Source organism: Psittacula echo (genome assembly GCF_963264785.1).
Source record: "Psittacula echo genome assembly, chromosome: 11".
Lineage (NCBI taxonomy): Eukaryota > Metazoa > Chordata > Aves > Psittaciformes > Psittacidae > Psittacula > Psittacula echo.
Window position 1 is genome coordinate 17,774,657 of NC_137746.1, and position 21,318 is coordinate 17,795,974.

The following is a 21,318-nucleotide window of genomic DNA, read 5'->3' on the forward strand; positions in this document are numbered from 1 at the left end:
CACATGAGACGGGGAGCGTCTAATAGTTTAGAAGAATCTTAGTTTGTAAATCAATCCAGAGAACAGACATCCTTGGCACCTGCTCTGCTCAAGTTGTCCCTTTGAATCACGGCTGATTCAGACTTGGCATTTAGCAGGAATTTTCCATGTTCCATTTTGAGGAATATGTTTCATCCCAGGATTTAACACAGCACGTCTCTGTGCAGAAAAGGCCATGAGGTATGAATCTTCATCATTCAAAGTCAGACTTTTGAGCAGTGCTTTACGTTACCCGGCGATGAGCCTGCACAATCCCACTGGGATGGCAATGCTTAGTAACTTGTCAGTGTCCTTGCTGGTTGTTGGATTCTGTTGAGTTTTTACATCATTTGCTCACTGTATGAGAAAAGAATTTTTCTTTTAAATCCTTCTGTAAATGTGCATCCCTTTTCTCAAAGGGTTCTTGTTTCAGGATCCTGTTATTTTCATGTAGTTAGTTTAATACATTTCAAACAGTGGTCAGAGAGAAGTGTGGGATTGGAACTCAGTGAATATAAGGGGTTGGTTAAGGAAGCAATGTGAGGGATTCTATCCTGACCTGGTCTTTGACCTTAGGCAAGTGATGAGGATGAACAGAAAGTGTCAGCTCTGTGGGAATAGAGTCACTCAGCCAGCATCAGGATCACACACAGGAGTAGTGCAGCTCAGGTAAACTTAATACTTTGGAATCCGGAATAGGACCAGTTCTGAAGTTGTAAAGATCTGAGGTTGTCCTGAAGCAATTCTGTGTGTTTTCCTCATTCATTGGGATTCTGCAGTGGATCATAAAGGGGACTGTCAGTAAAGACCCGGCATGAGAAAAAAATCTGGTTGTTCGGTACATTAGCAGAAAGAAGGAAAGTGCTTTTTTGTACAAGGATAGGAAAGAGGACTGGTTAGCAGGAATGGGGAAGAAAAGATGAGATGCTGGAAGCTTCATCAGTCAGAAATGGTAGAGGAACATCAAGAAGATGATGTGAAGAGGACACATTCTGAGATGCACATGGGCTAAATAGAGCTGTATTTGATCAATTGAATGAAACTGTGAAGATAAAACTAAGCAGCACAGTAAAAAAAGAAATCAAATCTAGAAAACTTCATTCTACATGTTGTTTCCCTCAGGTTTTATTCCATCTCCATACTGTCCTTTTAGATAGCATTCAGCAAGAATAACTTGCCTTCTTGTTTTAATTCATCATCGAGGCACTTCTCCCAGATGCTCTTTCCTCCCTGAACCAAACGACTCAAGCTTTTACTGAGAATGATGGAGCAACATCTGCAAAGGCCATAGGAAGGATATTCTGTGCAACAGGTAGATAAGGTACATAATTCTTTTTAAAAGGAGAATTGGAAGCGTTATAGCATGAAATGAAGGAACAGCAGGGAAAGGGGCATGGTTTTGCCCGGGGCTGTGAGACAAGCAAAGCTGTTGAATATGCTATCAAATATGTTTAAGCCTCAGATTGCAATAGATACTATTTCCTGTGGTTTTCTGCCTGCCATTTCATGCAATGCACCAAAATAATAATAAACCTCCCCCTTGCTCTACTCTCTCCCCACAGCTATGGAATCAGAGATTAAAAATGGTTTTTCTTGAAAGAGAAAAGGGAGGAACAGGCTGTGACTAATTCTCCCTGTTCTGTTTAGAAAAGGGAAATACTGTCATTTTCAGTAACAACAGTAAAATTCTGATGATCATTTTCTTTTTGGCTGCATCTGCCTACTGTGACAACTTAAGGATCCAATGGTACTTGCCAGCCTTAGGTCACTGGAGGCTCCCTTCTTGGTAGGAATAGGAGGAAAAGAACAACAAATATCTTCTGCCCAGTAGCATTTGATTAAGTTCTCTACACAGCAGCTTTGTTTTCTAAAGCAGCACTGGGCTTTAGGAGAAAGGGAATTGAATCTATGAGCAGATTGTGTTGTCTCTGTGGTGGCTTATTGTCACTTCAAGAGTTGGCAGAATCCTTGATTGCTGTGTGACACTGTGTATGAAATAGCTTTTGCAGAGAGCTTGCCCTTGTGCTCAGCTGTGTATCTTTTTTTTCCCTGTGGTGTGTTTGTGCTTTTCAGTATGTTGTGTGTTTCAAAAGTGATGAAAGTTCCACCTGCCATTCCGACACAGGCCATTCTTGGTAGTGATCAAAGAATATGCATATCTACAAGCATCACATCACAAAAGCTTTTTACCTTCTAATTCTTAGAAATAAGAATCTTAGAAATATGGTTATTATTTAAAATACTGTGTAGTAAACCTGTCTTCCTGCTTTCTCTTACATTGGGACATACATGATAGCTAACTGACTGTAATTAGTGACTTCAGTTCCAGATAGTGCTGTGCAAATCAAAAGCATAGGGAATAAGAGGAGGAGGACAGTGAACCATCTGTCATCACAATTCTCTCCTTTTTGGACACTGCATCTTGTTAGCCCAAGCCAAATCAAAATCAGCCTCTGTGGTACATACGGATCCAGGGCTTGCATATTTAGAGCTAATGTTGTATCTCTTGTGTTATCATCCCCTGTTACTACGTAGTAATGTCGCTGCTTGTTCACTCATAATTCTTTAAGGCATTTGATAAAACCTCTTCCTACTAATAGCAGGTTTTGTACTAATTCTTTATGTGTCTTTTCCGCTCTTTGTCGTCATCCATATTCACGTTTCTTGTGTTACCTGCCTACTTTGGAACAGAGTTCCTATTACTTGTGATCACCTGAAATTTCCTTTTCTCTTCCATTGCTGCATTGTTTCAACCTCAGAAGTATAGAACTGCAATGGACAGTGTTCCCAGTCAGGCTGCATATCAGGGCTTTCTCTCTGGTCCCAACAGTATTCTACATGTTTCCTGGCCCCTACACTCCCTAGGTTATCCCCTTCTCTGCTCTTATTGACATGTAAACACTGTTCAAGCTCTTTGATCTCTCAAAATGAAAGGTGAAATAAATTGTTATTCCTCATCAGTGTTTAACAGTCATGAATGACAAGTGAATTTAATCCAGATCTTTTGATTGAAACACCCTCCAGTTGTTCCCTTAATTTGCCAGTCATTCTGATGACAACTTTACAAATTCTTTTCAGTTTTAGTAAGTAAATAGTCTTTGTTTTTGCCTGATCTCCAGCTGCTCTTGTCTGCCTGGTTCTAGTGCTGCAGTGACACGTGCTCGGGCAATCATGATTCTGCCTGCCCTTAGCATGCTGGTCTGCAGCAGCTCCTGCCTGAGCGGGCACCAAGCCCTGGCAGCTTGGAGGTTTGTCCATGCAGGAGGTGATGCATGGACATGTTAGCGGAAAATCTCATAGAATCAACCAGGTTGAGAAAGCCCTTTAAGTTCATCCAGTCCAACCATTGCCCAGCACTGCCAAGGCCACCACTAACCCATGGCACTGAGGCCTCATCTCCATGGTGTGTGAACACTTGCAGGGACGATGACTCCAGCCCTGCCCTGGGCAGCCTGTTCCAATGCCTGAGCACCCTCTGGGGAAGGAAATGTTCCTAATATCGAACCTAATTTTGTCTGGGGCCAAACTCCAGCACTTCTGCTCCACAGGGCTTTTCCTTGAGCAGAATGAGGGAAAGGGCCATGAAAAATTGCATATGATCTGGACAACTGGGAAGTTAACTGCGTTCGGAGTTCTTTCTGTGGGGGTTTTCTGTGTGTTTTGGTTTGGTTTTATGCAGTGAAAGACTCAGCAAAAGTACCTTCAGAAACTTTGAATATAGCAAGACTGAGAATATGCATTTGTTGTGCACAAGAATAATTCTGTCTGAATGGAAGGCTGTTTAACAGCAACATATCACCTGCAGATTAAATTCTGGACTGAATTCATAATTATGAACCTGAAGTCTTCACCATACACTGTAACTGAGTATATTTGAGATGTGGTTTGCATGACATGTTCCTGAAGTTGAAGTCATTAGAGAGCACAACATGACTGCTATGACTAATAGTAATAATGGAGCTGAATTCCCTTGTCCTGTCGAAATGTTCCTGTTGCAGAAGTAACTTGGCTGTACTGTATTCTGATTATAGCCCTCCCTTTAAATCTTTGATAGCAATTTAGATCTTTCTGTTAATATTTGTGTCAGTTCCTCTAACTCTTCACTAGCTCATCATGAGTAGGATGGTGAAGGTTTCCTGCACTATAGTAGGGGGAAAGTAGGCAGGATGGAAACTGTTTTACTCAAGGAAGCATAAGCTTAACATAGAGCAGGTGGGTCTGTTTGGCTGAGACTGTGGTTCTTAACAAGAAAGCAAATTGACATGTCCCAGTTAGAAAGTTTATTTTAAGGCTGTGCCTCATTTTGTTTTTAAGTAGATGTAGTCTTCAGAAAAGCTAAACATCTGACCTGCTTTGTTACCAGCCAACATCCTCGCTTGCATTTATAGTAAAGGGGCAATGAAAAGAGGGAGAATGAATGTTGAGTCACAGCTGCATTCAGATCACTTAGACCTCCAAATAACATAGTTGTCCTAGATTCCCCGTGTAGGCAGAGTACAGAGCTATATAGATTCCCCACTTGAGAGCTGAGTTGTCCTCTGGAGGTGTCCTCATTAGCTATGGCAGAAAGCTGAGTGCTTGCTCTTGTAACTCAGACACCTCAAAAACTAAAGTAGGGCGAAGTTTGTTCTCTTCTCTCACTTGCCATGGTGTTTGTTGAGATTAAGCTGAGCAACACTTACCAGAGATGCAAAATTAGCACTTTTTTGTGTGTATATAGTGGTCACTTGAATAGGATAAAGAAAGTAATTGGAGAGGGCATTGGTATAAAGAGGGCTAATCAGCTAAAACCAGGGCAGGAGTGTTTGTGCCTGCAGTTCGACAATAAATTTTCATGTGACTATTCCAAGACTGCGGCAGTCTCCTGAGGTGTTACACTTGATGGGACAGTTAAAAACGGGGTCCTAGGTACAAATTCTTAGCAAACTGCGGGTTTAGTGACTGATAAACCAACAGCTGTTGGCTTACCAAAGGTGAGCTCGCGCCAAGGCCAAACAATACAATGCTGCTTGGATACAGAGTCTGTCTAAAAGGGTGGAGGTTTTCATGAAAACTGGCAGATATTTGGAGGTATGGTCATTCCTTTTTCAACCTTTTTGTTTCTTTGGAAACATTTATGCAGAATGATCTTATGTACATCCAAAGGATTATATATATATGTAATTTAAAATAATGTTCTACCCTGTTTTGTTTTGGTTTAAAAAAAAAAAAAAGAAGGGAAAAAAAGAAGGTTCTGTTCCTGCACATGTTTTGCAATAGTCTTCAACAAGCAGGAAGGCCAGAATGTGCATGTGGAGTATTTTGCCTCTCTTGTATTCTGGGGACATAAATTAGGACTTTGGCAGCCTTTTCTTTGTGTGCTGGTACCTCTTGTTCGTTGGAGTTACTGATTAGCTGAGGCAGTTGTTGTACGCGGTGTTTAATTAGTGCAGCAGAGGAACAGAGACTCGTTCCAAATGTTCTCTGGGGGATTCTCAGGAAGACGCTTGCAGGGCTCTGACTAAATTTGTTTCTAGTAGGACTGAAAGAGTTCATTGACACTGAAATGAGTGAGTTTATTACAGATATTCCACTTAATACTGTAAATCGGTATATAATATCAAAGTCTTTAGAAGATATGAAATATTACTTGTCACTGCTTAACAGAGTAATGTGGATGAATTTATCTGAAGAGCCCATGCCAGAATTGCTGCATTATCAAACCAGTGTAGAAACACGGAATTCTGCATCTTCCTTTGCTCAGGTCGTGCAAAATTACTGGCAGGAATACTAGTTATAGGTATAATTTGTAAATAAATGAGGAGTGGATGCCAGGGTTGTGCATACTTTGGATGAATCATAGAAGAAAATTAATGGTTCTTTGTTCCATGTTGCATGAGTCACAAGAGAAAATTAATAATCTAATTTTTGTCTCAGGACTCTGGCTAGTTTGGCAGCTTGTGGGGAATGAAGGTCTATTGTGCTAGGTTCACCTAAAAAACTGCTTTAGCTGCTTTCTTAGGTTGTGAAGGTTGACAGTAAATCCCGTTGTCTTACTTTCATTGCTGTATGCAAACCCACAGTACGAGGTGACCAAGTTAACACTGTACTTGTTTTCTGGAGTTCCCAAGTAACTGTATGTTGCCTTTCTGCATAATAACGCTGGTTCATAGCAAAATGGTGAAGCAGAGCCCCTTGCTGTATTATCTGTCATCTCTGCTCAAGTACTCGCATTGTTCTCCATGTAGGCAATGAATAATATGCTTAATGCTGACTGTGTTCTTTGGGCAGTGCAAACCTCTTACTAAGGAAAGTGATATTTTTTTAAAGAGCACAAGCGTTGACCTTCAGTGAAGTCCAGCAGAATGTTCTGAGCAGTTGCAAAGGACAGGCACTTCCTCTCTCGTTCATGAAGGCTGTAAGAACATTTGAGATGTGACTTTCGAAAGCACCCTCCACTGGCATAGCTCTGCAGACATTAAAGTCAATGGGAGTTTCATTTCAGTGGGAGCAGTCAAGCCAAAACCTAACGCCCTACTTTCCAGGTCAAAGTTGCAGGAATGAGTTACAAGAAATAAAGCTGTTTGAAACAGTCCAGGATGTCGGAAAGAGAAAGATGCATCATCAGCAAATGATGTACAAAACACAACAAATACCATGCCAAGAACAGAATACCAAAGTGCTCCTGGTTGCCTTCATAACTCTGTTAGTAGCATGTGTGTGCTACCTTGCTGTAAAGTGCAGGCAAAAAAAAGAAAAGCAGTGGTAATTACAGATTGTCAGGGTAAGTGCCACCAGCATGAGAGGCCACCGGGAGCTGAAATCAGCCTCAAAAGGAGCTTGGGGAGCATTTAATGCCAGAGCTTGGCCATCAGCTCAGAATCTCCTTTAATATGTGCTGCCGTATGTCTGAGATTGCACTTAAATAAATGGAGCAAACCAAACCAGCATTTATACTGAAAGGAGACACCAGGAGAGAGTAAGTAGCTAATAAAGAGCAGAATAGATTGGGCACTCAATATGTGGTGAAAGTCACACATCCTTCCTGGAAGGAGCTGTTTGCAGACCTTTGGTAGCATTTTCTGTCGTATTAGTTCTGTCTCTGAATTCGCCTGGGCTCTGTTCTTGTACACTAACCCCAATTGTGCTCCAGGGTGTTCCTGCAGTTAGAGCATAAAGGATGACCTCTGGTATCCAGCACCTTTTTGCATGGGTGGAGTGGAGAGCAGCTCTCCGTGAACCTTCAGCTTGTGCTTCTCCATGCTGCTTCCTCTCAACGCTCTTCTCTCTTTGGCGCTGCCTAACTCTGACTCTGGCTGTTCATGGGGTTTTCCTTTGTGCTTGATCTAACCATGTGGTAGAACAATACAAATGGAACATGGTTCTGTCAAGCACCATGGAAGGCTGCATACTCCCTGCCGCATGGCATGCTGGGATACTTCTGCTGTTTTCAGAAGCATCAAAAGGTGAGAGATTCCCCTTTCCTCACAGGAAAACTGCAAAAGGTGAAGAGTTGCTTAACCAGGCTCCCGGGCACTGCAGGGGGGAGCCCTAGTGATGTTTGCGACAGACTTTCCGGAGGGCTTGCATGCAGAATAACCATTTCTAAATAATTAATCTGTTTAATTGCTCTTCGAATGAAGAAGTTAGGCATCCTGTTGATTAATATGAATCAAGGGTGATTCCAGACATACCTGCAGAGATGAAAAATCATTTTTGTCTTCTTACCTTATAACTAACGTATGCTACATGTCTCTATTTGAGCTGTCCAGTGAGTCCTTCTAGTTGAGGTACACTTTGGATGCCATTTATGTAACAACAAATTACTTAATGTAACTGCAGACCTCAGCTTAGCAATCCTAATGCACTGGAATTTCATTCTGAAGAAGTATACGGCAGCAGAACTTCAGAAGAGTCTGCAAAGCATTGGCTTTTATCTCTTAAAATGATGTGGATACCGTGGCCTGCCTGAAAACAGTCTTGTCCAGCAGTTACGTAGCACAAAGCTGAGCCAGCATGTGCAAATGGGCCATTTTAGCTTTGGCAGCTTACATGAGATCTTTAACATACTTGTGCCGAACTTTCCCCTTTGTAAAGTAGAGATAATGACACCTATTCATACAGGACTTTGAGAGCCTCACACAGAAGTTTTCTTATACAGAAATGCTGCCTCATCTGACAGATTTGTTACAAATCTGTTGTGGAGCCATCAGAAGGAGAACATCTGAGATTCTTAGATTTAATCTGTGATTACTGATAAGAGTTAATAGTAGTGATGTGAAACTATGACAATTTACCTCCTTTTTTCCCTGAAAACCCATAAGAATTGTGATTTCATGGTTACATGAAGAAATGAGTGTCAGGATTCCTGGATTTTTGTCCAAGTTTTGGCCCAAGTGATCTCAGTGATGATACTTTTGGTGCCAAATTTGAGGCAGCTGGATCCATCTTTTCTAGGATGAATATATTCAAGCCCCTGTTGAGACAGCTTGATTTTTTCCAGAACAGATCACCCAGCACTCTTTTTATGTCCTTTGGGCAAACCTAAGTTTTAAAAACAACTCATTTTGCTAAACAGTGCTTAGAAAGAAGAACAGGACAAAAAGGTGTTTGTTTCTGCTGCTGAATTTCTCCATGTGGGTATTAGAAAAGCACCTAAAATTGGAAATATGCTGTTTTGTAGAATGACATATGTGTTTGGTTTATGATATTGAGGATCTGCTACTCCCTGGTACCTGATAGTGGTGTGTCCTGGGTTCAGATCTAACAGTTATTTTACTCCTTCTTACTGGCTGGGCTTGAACCACGACATGATGTCACATAGGTTGTGAAATGAAAATGTTATCAAGAGTTGCTAGCAATGCAGGTAAACACAGTTGTCCTCTATTAAACACAGGCTTTGCTGTTGCCTTGGCTACTTGTTTTACAGCAAACAATTCTTTCTAATTTTAGAAATGACCAGAAACTCCCAGGCCATGTTCCATCCTGCATCTCTTTTCCATGGGTTTCTGTAGGTGATTCTGTAGTGTGTAAGAAGTACTACATACCTGGGATGGTTAACTGCACTTCCTGAACCCGGTCATGTTCACTCAGAGCCCTGCAGCAGTACACTGGTAAAGCCCTGTGCGTAGAAATGAATATACACACTTAAATAGTTCTGCAAACAGATGGCTGAATTTCACATTACTACCCCAGATGGGAATATCTTAATAAAGCAGCCACCTGCCCAAGTAATCTCAAGACTCAGGTCAAATAGTAAATTTTATCTAGTCTTTGGCAGGTGATCCTGCTGTCTCGCAGGCTAACAGATGACTACTTGCTGAGCATATATATGCTATTGATTACTTCAGACTCAGTGCTTACCTGGGTAACTGTTACTTAGAAGATCAACTTCTTACAGCTGATGTAGTGTGGAAAGTCGTATGGCTTCAGGAGAGTGAAGCTGCTAAGTCAAAATGTGATAAATGTTCTTTATTTACTTTGCCCAAAAGCTTGAGGGAAAACCAAAACCTGATTCTCGCCTTCTGATGTTACATACCCCTTTTTTGTCTTTCATGAAGCATTCCACTTTCCCAACCTTCTTTTATTGCCATAGGAAGATGAAGCTTGTATCCACCAGTAGACAAAAAATTATACTGAATAAACTTTTACCGTGTGCAACTTCATGGTGTTTGTGGTTATTCTTTCCAGGAAAGCTTTTACAGTAAAGATTAGAAGTGCTTCTTCACGGGTTGATTTGGGGATTTCCAGGACACTCTCTGATCACTGAAAAGCTGTGGTGGGTTTTTCAAGGTATACTGTAACTGTGGCAGTTTAATCAACTCTGGTCCTGGCAACTGTTCAGCTCCAGCATTACTTCCAAGGAATCATAAACAACCAAAGGTACTGTCTCATAGACCTGGAAAAGAAGAGCTGTATGTTCTTGTAACCAAGCCATAATATACTTGATATTTTAGCCTGACTACCAAGCCTGCATTTTTGAGGACTGCAAATGAGATGGGGGTTTTGAAAGTTTAAATGATGATGGTGTGGGGAAAGGCTTAGACTATATTTTTGTAACACTTTAAAATGCCCAGTAATCCTAATATTTTAAGTGCTGTGCTGTCAACCTGTAAAACAATAGTGAAGTCTGACTTTAGACTTTACAAATTTAGAATTTACAATCAGCATGATAACTTGCAAAGTACTTGGCACCACAGAAGGTAATGTCCAAAGCTGTGTGTGATGTTTCTGATAATCTAGTTCAGAATTACAAAGCTAAACTGGAGTGTGTCTGTGGAATCACAATGTTAAAGTGACTGCAGAACTGCTCGCTTTCAGTGCATCAGCCTGTGGAGGTAATGTGTAACATGAATTAAAATAATAGTGCGTTTAGGTGACTTCTTTTTTCTTATGGAAAATAGCATGTGGTCATAAAATGAGCAGAGGTGTATTTATCAGTCTGGGAAGGGGAAGCAGGTGCTGAACGTCATCAAGTCTCTGAAAACAAATTTCATCTCAGGTTTAAGTCTTTATTGATGTTTTCAGGTTCTTAGAAACGGAACCTGCTCACGTCATTCCTGAGAAGGCCTTGCAATTGACTTTAAAACTCTGGAAAAGTTAAAAACTACTTCTTGGTAGTTACAATTGTTGGGAATGTCACTGGTCCCTGAGACAATTCCGGTACTTCCATTATGAAATATGAAGTGAGTGGGCAAGTATTGCATGGTAGGGGCTTGGCAACGCTTTGCTTACATACACATTTATTAATGCTCCTGGTTCCTTGAAGCATAGGGATCAGATTTCCAACCTGCTGTTATTAAAAGAGAAAAACCAAACCTGGAAGGGACAGATTAGTTCACTGGGCTTAATTGGAAAAGCATTTCATTAGAACGGGTCAAAAACCTAGTCAGAGAGGTCTGGCAATCATGGTATAATGGTACATTAGGGAGTGCTTCTCACTAAGTATGGTCTACCCGTTCCTTAATTAAAATGAAAATGATTTAAACTGCTATTACTTTCCTTTGCTGTTTGTTTAACATAGTTAATAAAGGTATCTAATTGTTGGAAAATTGACAAGGTTCTCTCCTAAAAGATTGCTTTCAAACATAACTCCAAGAGCTGAGCTCTGAAAATTCGGGGCTTTTTAATGACATCCATAAAAATCCTGTCATTTGAGTGTGCTAAGGTAGCTCCTGCTTTCATAACATCCCTTTTCCTTGTTGCTGCACTAAATGGGGGAAAAGTGACTTTGCTGGAACATACCTTAACAGGTAAGTTTGTTAGACAAGGAATCAGTGTGTCAAGGGAAGAGTGAAAAACCAGAGGCCAGTCTTGGAGTAACTTGAAAGACTGCTGAACAAAGCTCTTTGGCAAGTATTAAAATAGCATGCAGGAGCTGGGAGCTGACAAGAGGTGGTGCTGAGAATGGATTCCATGAAACCTTTGCTTGCCACAGTTGTCAGAACTGTTTGCTGGAATGTGTTTTTCTTTCATTGCAGGGTCAGAGGATTACAGAAGTAAATTCACTGGGAAGTGTTTCATGGACCTTGTCTGTCCCGAGAAGTGTCGCTGCGAGGGAACAATTGTAGACTGCTCTAACCAAAAACTCACCCGATTACCCAGTCACCTTCCTGAATATACTACTGATCTGTAAGTGCTTGCTCTCCATGCTGTGCTCAGCAGGGCATGTTGGGTTTCCTGCTTTTTAAAGGCTATAAAAGGGACTCAGAGCATTTCAAGAAGGCACCTTCTACTTTAATCCCTGTGTGAAAGAGGGGAAGTTAATATATTTCAAAAGAGCGCCACAACTCTCTTATTTCCTTAGCGTTCATGCCCACTGTGGGAATGAGAAAGGAGCCATGGCCCTGTGCATCAGCTGCCTGTGTGAGTCTTCTTGAAGTGCTGCCCTGTTATGTGGCCCAAGCTGTCTGATTCCTTTCCATTCTGCTTTGAGCCCTTTGGCTTTGCATCAGGTCATTTTTACTTAAGAAATGGATTAACTCTTTTGAGTTAGATCAGGAACTCTCCATCTCAACAGTGCCTCCTGCTTGGATGAAATGGCTCTCACTGAAACCAATGTGCTGTTAAGCTATAAGTGATTTTATGAAATGTATTTGCTTTTAGAGATACTTCAGAGTTATAATGCTAAAGAGATATAAGAATGCATATTTATTACTTAGTAGCTGAAGAATCTGTCTCTTTGTTATATTAGTATTCCCTTCAAATACAACTCTCTTTTTGTGTTAGTATTGTTATTATACTTCTATTTAAACCCTCATAGAAATTGTTGATCTGAAGTTAAGATAGAAAAATGTGAGAGACTACCAGAAACACAGCGAAGTCTCTACATAGAAAAATGGAGCTACCCGTAATCAGAGGAGAATTTTGCATGCAAAGTGCAAGCCAGTGGCCTTTGCACTGGTTTTGAAGACCAGCAAACTTTGATGGGAAAGAACCTGAAATCAGATCCCTTCTGTTTACGCAGGCCGCATCTCCAATTGCATGTCTTCTGTAGCAGAATGCATGAGGGAGATTTAGTCACGCAAACAAGGCTGTGTAATGGTTAAGGTTAATAACCCCTTATCGTGTGCATTGGAAGAAGGAGGCATTCTGACACTGTCCTTTGGCATTACACTCTTAAAGGCATCTAAAGCTTTTACTATGGAAACTCTTCTATGTTCCCTTTCCTTCAAAGCCAAACTCTTTTCACTCTGGCAGTCTGAGAGAGATGGCAGATAGTATCTTGCTTAACAAAGGTCATAGTTCTCTGTGTGGCAGCCCTGTATGTCACAGAGCTATATCTATAGGCATCTGTGAAGTACTAAATGTCTCTTTGTTTGTTCCTATCAGGCGTCTGAATGACAATGATATTTCTGTTTTGGAAGCCATCGGGCTCTTCAAGAAATTGCCCAACCTCAGAAAAATGTAAGTTTGAGTCACTTGCTTGTTAGAACACACGTTGCCTTGGATTGTAAGGAAGGGGGGAGGGATGATGTTTTTTATAAAAACAGTAGCAGAAATCACTTCTTAAATGTGAATTTAAGGAAACTGAGTGAGTTGCCTGTTAGGTGGACAGGCCCAGGAAAACCACAGGGACACACGAAGATCCCTAGGCTGACATTTCACTATTCTTTAGACTATATTTGTTAAAGTCTTTGACTCATGGAGACTGGAGGGAATTCTGTCCCAGAATATATTCAGATTTGTGCTTATTGTTAGAGATGGCTACAGAATTTAGCATTTTAGTTTTGTCTTCTGACTGTATTGTGTGACTCCAACTAGTGTGATTGCTTCACATAGTCAAAGGAAAGTAATATTACAAGCTGCAGATGATGGCAGCTTCTTTTGATCGTTATTGTTTTAGAAAGGAGACTCATTTAGCTAATTTAGAGATCAGTCATTCAAATATGATTCTGTTAACAGCCTGAGTCTTGGCTCTGTACAATGTCTGTGGAAAGAGAATAATATGTTGGATACCTCCTGATAGTCTTCCAAATGGTTCTTTTTGAAGTTATTTAAAGTTTTAACCCTATGGCCCCATTGCTAATTTCTCATCTAACTGTTTGCTTTAGTAAGATTTTATTGCTCGAGTCAAGGTAATTTAGGGAAACCAACCACCCAGGCTTTTTCTGCTGCATTCATTTCACGTGGTTACTACCATCTGGAGTTCCCTTGCCACTGGAATCCGTGTAAGATCTATGGGGCTTTGGAGACCACTGTAGTGGGATTCTTATGTCAGTTTTATTTCTGCAGGAGCTTCATATGCAGCGCTGCAGGTTTGGGAGTAGGGGTTGTGTTTGTGCAAGTGCAGGCCGCCAGGCTTGGGGAATTAATCATATGCGCCAGCTTCATAGCTTATGAATGATCCATAAGTTGTAGCTATGGTGCACTTAGAAAAGGCTGTTGACATTGTTGAAGTGCTGTTTTGTCTGTGTAAGTAGATAGTCAGTGGGTATGAAAAATGTGTGGTATATAGAAGTATACACAAATTGGAAAGCATCTGTCCTCATGAAACCTTCAGGATTTAGGTATGGAAAATTGGAGAGGTGTAAGAGCTGGAAGGATTTAAACTTAATGTAGGCAAATTCTGGCTCTGTCCTTCCTGTTCCCATCAGTCACTCAGGTGCCTCAACTGGGCTGCAGTGTTGTTCATAAATGCAACATGAAAGAGTTACAAGAGGTTTTTTAAGAGGTTTTGTTTCCTGTGAAACAAAAGATTTTTCTGCTCTGTAGAGATTTCTTGATAGGAGATGAGAACCGAGGTGTACAGGTGCAGTTCAGATGGATGGCGGAAAGAGCTTGAGCCCTACAACTCAGAAAAGGTCTCATACAGATTTTAAGCAGCAGCCTCCAAGCAGAGGCTCTTTGGTAAATCTTTGTAGTTAAGCTAATTTCTCTTTTTCTACCTGACTGGAAAGAAGTATCTCAATTTGAATAAAGGGGTTTTCTGCAAAGGGTTTATTTTTTGTGTAAGTGGAGCAACATTTCAACCATAAACTTCCAAAGCCAGATGAGTCTTTTTTTTCTAATTCTCCTAGTTCCATTTTGTGAAGGGAAGGGGTTACCAGGAAAAAACAAACAAGCAAACACCTCTTTTCTTCTATGCGATTATCTGCCCTTTATTAAGTATCCTTCTGCTAATAATAATATATGCAAGAAAGGAAATGTAGGGAAATACCAATGGATGGGATTGCCGCTGCTGATGGCCCTAATGCAGCAACTCCCTATATGTGGCAGGAATGCGATGCTTGCGCTCTTCATTGAGCTGCTGTTAAGGAGGAAGAATAGTGATCAAACCCTCATTACCATAGAATATAGAATCATAGAATGGCTTATGTTGGAAAGGACCTTAAGATCATCCAGTTCCAACCGCTGCCACAGGCAGGGACCCCTTCCACTGGAGCAGCTTGCTCCAAGCCCCTGTTTCCAACCTGGCCTTGAGCACTGCCAGGGATGGGGCAGCCACAGCTTCTCTGGGCACCCTGGGCCAGCGCCTCAGCACCCTCACAGGGAAGAGCTTCTGCCTTAGATCTAACCTGAACTTCCCCTGTTTAAGTTTTAACCCATCACTCCTTGTCCTACCACTACAGTATCTCTGTCCTGAGAGACATCAGAAGGTGTCATCTGAAGAAGAATCTGAAGTGAAAAAAAAAATCTCTGGAAAATTAGCTACTGAAATACAAATTTTCCAAAGAAGTGTGTCTTACAGTCTTCCTGGATGTGGCAGGAATCTTAAAGCTCTTTGTTAAAGACTAAGAGTTCAGCCAAATCCTAACACATTTTCACAATGAAGATGGATCCTTTGAATTAAATACCTACATGGTAGTTACCAAGTAACAAGTTTGAAATCAGAATGTGAGTGCTTCGGTCTTTCCGCAAAAAGAGTTTTGAGCTATGGGAACAATGGCATTTTGGTCAGTTTCGTTTTCTGGAATGGGTGAACTTCCTTCGTTTCAAAAAAAAAAAAGAAAAAGAAAGCTAAAAAGTGTCTACCTCTAAACACGAGGAGGACCTCAACTGGCAGCTCATTCTCTTGAATATTGCAGATGTTATAAAGTAAATATATACAAAGAAAAAGGAAGTGTCAGACCACCTTTGCAAGAGGTGGTACTGCCAACACTGCCTCTAATGTATAATTAGCTTTTGGGGTGTAATTTGTCTGTAAATGTTCCTCCTAAGCTGAACCGTATTGTATGATGCGTCAGCCCAGGTTTTAATACATTTTAATGTAAATCAAAATGGAATTCTTGATATAGAAATGTAAAGGTCACAGACCCATAATGCAAAGTTATGCCACATGTTTTTTAGGATTTAAATTGCTGAGATTCCTTGGCTGATTTTTAAAAGGTTAATATGTCTGCATATGCCTTTTAAAAAACAAAACCCAACACCTCGACTTCAGTAATCAGTTGCAAAATCCCATTTACATGATGCTGGTTTATAACCTACATTTTAATCATCCTTATATTTGATGCTTTTTACAGTAGAATAAAAAGGCGATGTGCATTCCTATAGACAGATCTAACCCAGTCCAGAAGTAATTTCCTGGGTTCTCCAGTGGGTTTTCCAGACTGCCTGGAACGGCGTTTTTTTCACTGAGTTCTTACCATACTGCCTCACCTGATCTCACAAATGCAAAGGGATGACTTGTCTCTACAGCTTAAGTCACGTTGCAGTGACTTCCAGGCTCCAAGAGCTGTGTTGCCAGCATTTTGCAGGGCGGTCAGAAAGGAGCAGTTTGAATCTGCTTGAAGTGCAGGAGTTCAACCAAGTGCAAGGTCCTACACCTGGGTCGGAGCAATGCCAGGCACAGCTACAGGTTGGGCAGAGAAGAGATTCAGAGCAGCCCTGCAGAGAAGGACGTGGGGGTGTTGGTCGATGAGAAAATGAACATGAGCCGGCTGCAGTGTGCGCTCGCAGCCCAGAAAGCAACCGTATCCTGGGCTGCATCAAGAGGAGCGTGACCAGCAGGTCGAAGGAGGTGATCCTGCCCCTCTGCTCTGCTCTTGTGAGACCTCACTTGGAGCATTGTGTGCAGTTCTGGTGTCCTCAACATCAAAAGGACATGGAACTGTTGGAACAAGCCCAGAGGAGGCCACGAGGATGATCAGGGACTGGAGCACCTCCTGTATGGAGACAGGCTGAGAAAGTTGGGGCTGTTCAGCCTGGAGAAGAGAAGCTGTGTGGAGACCTCATAGCAGCTTCCAGTATCTGAAGGGGATATAGGGATGCTGGGGATGGACTATGCATTAGGGACTGTAGTGACAGGACAAGGGGTAACGGGTTCAAACTGAAAAAGGGGAAGTTCAGGTTAGAGATAAGGCAGAAGTTCTTTACTGTGAGGGTGCTGAGGCGCTGGCACAAGTTGCCCAGGGAAGCTGTGGCTGCCCCATCCGTGGCAGTGTTCAAGGCCAGGTTGGACGAAGCCTTGGGTGACATGGTTTAGTGTGAGGTGTCCCTGCACGTGGCAGGGGGCTGAAACTTTAAGGTCCTTTCCAACCCTAACTATTCTAGGACTCTATGATTCTGAATACAAGGCTGAGTTTCTGAGCTCCATCAGATTGGGAGCACATCCATGACTTGAGATTTTGAGAATATCCTGTCCTTGTGAGATAGAAAGGCTCCAGGATCTCCTGCCTGCCAGCCCTGGGAGCTGGAAGCATCTGCTTTTTACAGAGGACTGTGTTGCCCAAGGGAGATCTTACTCCACACAAGCAAGATCTCACATCAGGCAGGGGTGAGGGGCAACACCACCATTCACAGAGGTCAGGGTTTTAGCTGTGTGGAAGGAGCAGTTCTTTCCTCACAGCAGCGACCAAATTCATCCTGAAGCAAGCCCTGGGGACCCCATGACTCCCTGGGACTACCTCAAGTTGTTAATCAGTGAAGAAATACTCCAGTGCTTCGGGGCTTCCATTGGCAGCGAGCCCCTGGAGGGATGTTCTGGCCATGGCAAACTGGTTTAAGCTCCAAACCCCCCTGGGTACCTAGCTCAGTGGGAGCACAGAGATATACTTCCTTGCTGAAAGGGAATGCTGACCCATCGGGACAGGCTGCAGCTCCAGATGTCAGCTCCAGAGTGTGCCCATTCCCTGTTGCCTATAGGAGATCAGTGAGACTGGCCATTCCCACTGAGGTCCCAGCAGCTGTTTCTGTAGAGTTAAAACTGGCAATGAGCTCACATTCAAACAAGAAGGTGGTACCTTCAAACCTGAAAGGAACGTTTAACAGTTCATTCTGTTACCTCTTGCCAAAGTTGCAAAGTGAACATAGAGTATGGTCTTACAATAGTCTGCCTTGGCAATAGCCGGTACTGCCAAACCCACCTCTAGCATATCATTGCCTTTGGAGGCTTAATTTGTCTGTCAATATTTCTCCTACATTGAATTTCATGGAGTGTCAGCCCAGGATTTAACACATTTCACATGCAAAATAAAATTGAATCATGATAAAGTTTGCAGTCTAGCAGTCAGTTCCAAAAACAGCATCTCAAGTTTCTTGGGGAGGTAAAAGGAGTTTGTGTCCTTGGAAACAGCTGTTACCTGCTGTTCCTTCCCCTAAGCATGAATTTTGCCATGGCAATGGAGGTTGCACTCATCTGTCACTTGTTCTACAGAACAGAGTTTATTTTCTGGAAACTATATTGTAGAGAGCAAGACCAGCAGCTTGAAGGAGATGATCCTGCCCCTCTACTCTGCTCTCGTGAGACCTCACTTGGAGCATTGTGTGCAGTTCTGGTGTCCTCAGCATAAGAAGGACATGGAACTGTTGGAACAAGTCCAGAGGAGGCCACGAGGATGATCAGGGGCTGGAGCACCTCCTGTATGGAGACAGGCTGAGAAAGTTGGGGTTGTTCAGCCTGGAGAAGAGAAGGCTGCGTGGAGACCTCATAGCAGCTTCCAGTGTCTGAAGGGGGCTACAAGGATGCTGGAGAGGGACTCTTCATTAGGGACTGTAGTGATAGGACAAGGGGTAATGGGTTAAAACTTAAACAGGAGAAATTTAGGTTAGAGATAAAGCAGAAGCTCTTCCCTGTGAGGGTGCTGAGGCGCTGGCACAGGGTGCCCAGAGAAGCTGTGGCTGCCCCATCCCTGGCAGTGTTCAAGGCCAGGTTGGACACAGGGGCTTGGAGCAACCTGCTCCAGTGGAAGAGGTCCCTGCCTGTGGCAGGGGTTGGAGCTGAATGAACTTTAAGGTCCCTTCCAACACAAACCAGGCTGGGATTCCATGATTTGGGCTCATTCTGTGCCTCATTTTTTTTCCAGTAAGGCCATCAGTCTGCTCTGCTGGATGAATGTAGGAGTGTCACTGGATGTACTTCACTGTCTGCCTGTAGCACTTTCAGTGCCATTCTGTGTCCAAGAACAGCTTGCTCTGGTGGTGGTTCTTGGGGGAGGGTAGCAACGGATAGCATGCTGGAATGTAAAAAGTGACCCAGCAGGTCCAGCAGCATGAATGATTCTGTTAAGTCTGACTAGAATCCAGCTTGTTGTGTGTTGAAGTTGTAAGGTCAGCAGAAATAGTGCTATTATAAACCGTGGCCATAAAGTAAGTAAAATCTGACTGGAAAGTGAGCTGTGTGAGCAATATCACCTTGATACCTCCTTGGATCTGTTAATTTCCTATTCACAGCCCCACATAAAGTAAACCCATGCTTTCTGAAAACTTCTTTTGACCTCTTACCCAAAAGAAATGTCTGGAAATAGGATTAAAGGTTATCACCAGCGTAAATCAGAGAGTTCTTATGGAAACAGTAACCTTTCTTGAGTGACTAGGTTGCTATAGGTTCCCATTTGGGCCCTGCAAAGGGCACAGGTATCATGGGAAATCCTCAAGATCCATTTTCTTTTTCATTGTCTTCCAGTATGTCAAGAATTCCTTACAAAAGCTGAGCATTGTAAGAGGATGGGCTTTTTTATAATGGGACTTTGCTGTAAAGTCTCAGAAATGTTTTTCTGATTAAAAACAATTAGATAAATTCCTTATCAAGTGCCATGATCATATATTAAAAGTTCTTTAGTGCTGGGAAGGATGAAGTAGAGCTCTCCTGAGCTGCAAAGCAGGCCAAAGTTTCAGTGCCTTCATCTTTCAAGGCCTGTATCAGCTGATCATTTTTGCTGGCAGCTGTAGACTGAAGAATATGTAATTCCTTGTGTTTGTTATTCAAGTAATTCTTTATTGTTGGTGCATTCCATTATGGGAAGCTTTAATTCAGGAAGACAAATAAAGAAATCCAGGGTGGCGGAACATCTGCTTTGACAATCATAGAATCCCAGACTGATTTGGGTTGGAAGGAACCTTAAAGCTCATCCAGTTTCACCCCCTGCCCCAGGCAGGGACACCTTCCACTAGAGCAGGTTGCTCCAAGCCCTGTCCAACCTGGCCTCCTTTGCCTATTTATTACTGTAAAGCTTGCCTCTTCTCTGCCTTGCAACTTGCAAGTTTCACCATAGCATTTGATCTTGGATTTTCAAATCTTTTGCATGGGAAAGGTTTATAAAACTGGCTTCTCCTAACACAGCTAGCGTATTTTTGGATAGTTTTGTGTTGTTGAAATGATCCGACATTATTAACTCAACCGAGTGAACTTGTTTATCTACAGGAGTTCTTTGGCAGCAATTAAAATTCAGATGGTTTGGACTGTATGAAAGTGCCAATTTCTTTACAAATTTTGGCCAGCCTTTTTTCTCCAGTATTTGCTCTTTCATTTGCTTTGAATCATCCATTAAAATTGCACCCAAGTGACTAAGTATCTTTTAGATATTAAAAGTATTAATAAGACTTGGTAACTACAAGTATGTCAGTTTGCAGTCTGTGAACTGAAAGTCAAAGTCTTTGTGCATTGTAGTAACTCACCCTCCCCCTCACCACAAGCATTTATTTATTTGTTCATGTATTTTGAGGCAAATATGCATCATGACATGATCTTTACCAGGAAAGGGATCACTGGGAGCATTTCTTTATGCCAGTATTCAGAGATGCTGAGCTATAAGCATTTCCACTAGAGAAATAGCTGAGGCCCAAAATTAAATGCATATGTCAGAATATCCTTCCTTGACTTGCTTTGACATTGAACATAAACTCTTCAAGTGAGTGTTAGCACAAAGTACTAAACTTCTGGAAAGCAAAATCTGCATGTAAGTATTTCTGTATTTTTTAATGTTATTTTTGGCTGATAGCTGGCATACTCCTATTCTTTCTGATCACAGAATGCACAAGCGGTGATGGGCCACATGCTGTAGGGCCCACTATCAGACAGTTGTTCTGCAGACATGAACCAGCGTTCTCAAGTTTCCCACATGAAACACAGCTCCAAGACTTGGCTTTCTTTTATTAAGTGATGACTTCTGTGAAGAGCAAGACCCACATATCTCTGTCTGAGGCCAAGCTGTGCTGTTCCCATGTCTTCTGTCAACTTTTATCCCAACAAGATTGCCCTGTTCTTCTGAGCAGAGTGGCCCAGGTGTTAATCTGATACCTTGTCGCTTGTTTATATCACCTGGGCTTGGAGTCTGAAACTACTACTCATGCTGCATGTCTACTGGGATCATTTATGGAATAATGTGCTATTCAGTATGAGTAATAATGTTGGAATTTGGCGTCTTCTTGGGAGCAAAAGCCTGTCTTTTACTTTCTCTTTTCTTGTTATAGGCAATAAAATGAAGAATAGTGTTTCCTGTTGTAAACCTAAACAAATAGGTTCATTCATCATAATCTATACAAGGCATCATAGGAGATGCTTGAAGGACTGAAGCCCAAGGTTTTAGTGTGCTTAAGGACTTTTATAGAAATGTTTTAAATAATTAAAAGCTATTTATTTTAATGCATCTCTATTGGTGT

At 41.9% G+C, this 21,318-nt stretch overlaps 1 protein-coding gene across 1 annotated transcript in view; it reads left to right on the forward strand.

Moving 5' to 3' along the window:
• SLIT3 (slit guidance ligand 3) overlaps positions 1 to 21,318 on the forward strand; it is a gene marked incomplete at its 5' end in the record, with an annotated part of 525,497 nt that overhangs the window by 379,878 nt on the left and 124,301 nt on the right. The window contains 2 exons of the mRNA XM_080626822.1: positions 11,478 to 11,628; positions 12,829 to 12,903. Coding sequence (XP_080482948.1) covers positions 11,478 to 11,628; positions 12,829 to 12,903 — 226 coding nt within the window. The remainder of the gene's footprint in view (positions 1 to 11,477; positions 11,629 to 12,828; positions 12,904 to 21,318) is intronic.